The sequence below is a fragment of the Mastomys coucha genome, chromosome X (assembly GCF_008632895.1).
Source record: "Mastomys coucha isolate ucsf_1 chromosome X, UCSF_Mcou_1, whole genome shotgun sequence".
Classification (NCBI taxonomy): Eukaryota; Metazoa; Chordata; class Mammalia; order Rodentia; family Muridae; genus Mastomys; species Mastomys coucha.
In genome coordinates this window covers 42,717,704-42,721,448 of record NC_045030.1, presented here as the reverse complement: position 1 = coordinate 42,721,448, position 3,745 = coordinate 42,717,704, and the positions used below count along the sequence as shown (strand labels likewise).

Sequence of the window (3,745 nt, the reverse complement as noted above, 5' to 3'; positions counted from 1 at the left end):
AAAAAAAAAAAACAAAAAACCAAACCAAAACAAAACAAACGAAAAAAAAAAAATCTTCTTGTCTGATGGTCACTCCTGGTGGTCTTGAACTCTGTAATACTACCTGCATGTTTTATGTATGTTTGAATGAATGTTATAATAAATTGTTCTCATCTTTAAAACTTATAAGCCAAGATCTGATTGCCATTATAAATCATGTAGTTGTTGATAAGCTACAGGAAATAAAGTAGATGGCCACCTTTCCACTATTATTCTGGGATCCTTCTCTTCCCTGGGAACTAGCAACCAGGAGGTTTCCCTGCACTCCTTTGGCTTCTCCCATTTCTTTCCAGGTTCTCTGTATTGCCTTTCATCTCTTCATTAGCTAACTCTGGACAGTTGTGTAGTTTTGTGTTCAAAGTTTCATCCTTATAACACGTAATTATCCTTGCTATCAGTGCCAAGTTCACCCTCATGGTTTCCTACTTCTATGTATATTCCTATTCTCCAAGACGTTCTTCAAGAAGAAGAGATGCTACGTCCAAGAAAGGCTTCATCTCTGATCCCTGACATGAAGATAAGCTGGTGACAATTTCCTAGGATGCTGCAGGATAATGAAGAAGCCCCCTTATGCATATAAAAGGTGTACAGTCACTATATTTTCTTATTCTGCTGGACAAGAGATGACATTTTTTTTGTCCACGTGTTGGGCTTCTCTTCTGGCCTCAATTTAGCACAAAGCTGAACAAAATTATCCCATTCCGTGGGAAAGAGATGACAAACATAACTAGTATTTTGAGAAACATCTTTATTGTTATCTTCTTTATTGTTATTCTATGTGACAAAACAATATCTTTATGACCAGCAGGATCTGCCAAGATGTTGCTGGCACTCGATGAATCCTATTGGCTCCTCAGGAACAGAGGTATTTCTACTCTTGGGATCTTCATTCATCTGAGCAGGAAAGTTGTTCAAGGTACCAGATGTAGCATTGCTGACTAGTAACTCCTTATGTTTTTTCCTGTATTTAGCTCTCTTATTTTTAAACCAAGCCTGAAATCAGACCAAGATAGAGGCTGGTTAATCATACTAACCAGTTAATAATAAGGTGGGAAGACACAGCATGCAACTTCATATGGAAACATTTTTCCTTTCACAGCAGAACAGAGGTTATAATTTCTCACAAACTTTTTTTGGGCTTCAAGTATTACCCAGGGTATGGGATGTGCTCACAACATGGGAGATTCTAGCTTCCATTCTGTCACCACCAAAAGCCATCAGACAAATTTACTCAGCACACACAGCACCACTTCTGCAGAAGCCTTCAGAAAGCAAGCTGTTTGCCAAACTCTGGACATAATCAGGATCATTTGATAGGCAGACTTTCAAAACAGTCAAACCTTGCCTTCTTCATAATAAACGGGGATTTGGGACAATATCTCAGAATTGACACATGGTACTAAGCTGGGAAATTTAAATTCAGAGCTGCATTTGTCTACCATCTTACTAAAACCTTACAAAAGAGAACCAGATCTTATCCTACATCATTTTCACCTTAAACAGTTTTCTCCATTGTATATAAAGACAAGTCATTCCCTGTTCCATATTTATTCACTCATTCTGCTAGCTATGTGCATGTGTTTAGTATTTAGTAATTTGATACAACTGAAATGTCTGCTAATGCTTCTATTTGTCATCTCATAAATATTTTTCATGATCACCCTGAGTTGCAACATACCTCAAGACAGAAATACTCTGCAGAGGACCCCCAGTGAAGAGATAAGGACAGCAATCCACTCAGAATACCTTCAACCCAAAATGTGTCCTGCCTATAAGATGTGCAAGGACAAAGATGGAGCAGAGACAGAGGGAATGGCCAACCAATGACTAGCCCAAGTTGAGAGCCATACCGTGGGCAATCCCTGGCACTTATTAAAGATACTGTTATGCTTGCAGATAGGAGCCTAGCATAACTGTCCTCTGAGATGTTCCACCCAGTAGCCAATGGAAGGAGATGCAGAGACCCACAGTCCAACATTAGATGGAGCTAAGAGAGTCTTATGAAAGTGTTGGGAGAAGGATTAAGGGATCTGAAGAGGAAAGGGACTCTACATGAAGACCAATAAAGTTAACTAACCTGGACCCTTGGGGGCCACAGAAACTGAACCACCAACCAAAAGGTGAGCATGGGTTGGAGCTAGGGACCCTGTGCACATGCAGGAGATTTGTGGCTTAGCCTTCATGTGTACCCTCCAACAACTGGACTAGGGGTCTATCCCTAAAGCTGTTGCCTGTCTGTGGAATCCATTCAACTAACTGAGCTGCCTTGTATGGCTTCAGTGGGAGAAGATGCACCTGGTCTTGCAGCAACTAGATGTGCCTGGGGAAGGGGGAAGGGGAGAGGGAGACTCAGGGGTAGCTCTCCATTCCCAGAGGAGAAGGTGATGGGAGAAATAGGGAGGGTCTTCATGAGAAGGTACTGGATGTAAAGTGAATAAATAAATAAATAAATAAATAAATAAATAAATAAATAAGAAATACTCTGCAGAGGATCCCTTGGCCACAATATGTCAGTATCAATTAGTGAACATGCAGGTGTGTATGACATGCGTACATCCGTAGTTATATCTATGTATGCTATAGCTGGATATTCATAAACCCCATTTTGTTCCCACAGAGAAGACCTAGTTTCTTTATTTTGTTTTCCTTTAGAGAAACACGTTCCTTTACTGCTACAAATAGGGAAGAAACACTAGCTGGAGTTTACTTTTTTAAAAAAAACCCTTACTACTTCCAAGAACAAATTAGCGTGACTCTTGTTAGACACAGGAACTCCGACCAGAAGGCAAGAACATGGTGGTCCTGATGAAAGTCCGAGAGGGAATACCCTGCTGAACGTGTACTAACCTTCACCTTGCATTCGTCCACATGAATAAGATCTGCAAGTGCTTTTCTGTGGAGAGAAAAAGAACACAGGTTAGCCATCACCGCTGGGGGAAGGAAGAAAAGTGCACCTGTATAATTTCTCCATATTTTTATTTTGCTATCTCTGCCCTGCCCTGACTCAGCAAACACTTATTTCATCATTTTTTCCCCACACAAGAGGACTGTTTAGATTTGACTTCATCTGGTCAAACATCAAAGGTTGTCTTACGAACGCCATAGTGTATCCAGGGAGATTGCTCAGTGGGTAAAGGGACATGATGATATTCTTGGGGACCAGGTTTTAGTCCCTGGGCCCCACAGTCTCCCAAGTTCTATCTGACCTCCACATGCTTGTTTGTTGTGTCATGCTCACATATGCAATTAAAGTAAAAAATCTAATAAAGAACTGTAGTTGAGAAACAGAACTGAGTCTATCAGGTGTGCTTGCTTACAGGTATATTCATTCTTAGTTGTGAAATTTTGTGTGGTGTGTGGACGTTTGAGGTTGTGGGTAAAATATGCAGGAGGACACACAACTATCATTCCTAGGAGACCCCACCTGATTTTTCATAGTTTTATTCCATTTGAGTATGTGTGCATGCGGGGGTGTGTGTGTGTGTGTGAGTGTGTGTGTGTCTGCACGTTACCTCCCTGCATGTGTTCTTGGCATCCAGATGCCCACCATTCTAACTGACCTTTAAACAGTTCTGAGAACAAACTAAAAGTCTCAGGCTAGCTTGCTAAGCACGTTTATGTGTTGAGAGAGCACTATCATAGAAAATAAAGAAACAAAAAAACAAAAAGCCAAAAAACAAAACAAACAAACAAACAAACAAAAAGC

At 40.6% G+C, this 3,745-nt stretch overlaps 1 protein-coding gene across 1 annotated transcript in view; it reads right to left on the bottom strand.

Moving 5' to 3' along the window:
• Positions 1 to 795: 795 nt before the first annotated feature.
• The window catches only part of LOC116092128 (homeobox protein ceh-36-like), a 5,060-nt gene continuing 2,110 nt past the window's right edge, over positions 796 to 3,745 (bottom strand). Inside the window, exons 2-3 of the mRNA XM_031373485.1 lie at positions 2,887 to 2,932; positions 796 to 1,032 (exon numbers count right to left, since the gene is read on the bottom strand). Of these exons, the coding sequence (XP_031229345.1) occupies positions 835 to 1,032; positions 2,887 to 2,932 (244 nt within the window). The 3' untranslated portion in view covers positions 796 to 834. The remainder of the gene's footprint in view (positions 1,033 to 2,886; positions 2,933 to 3,745) is intronic.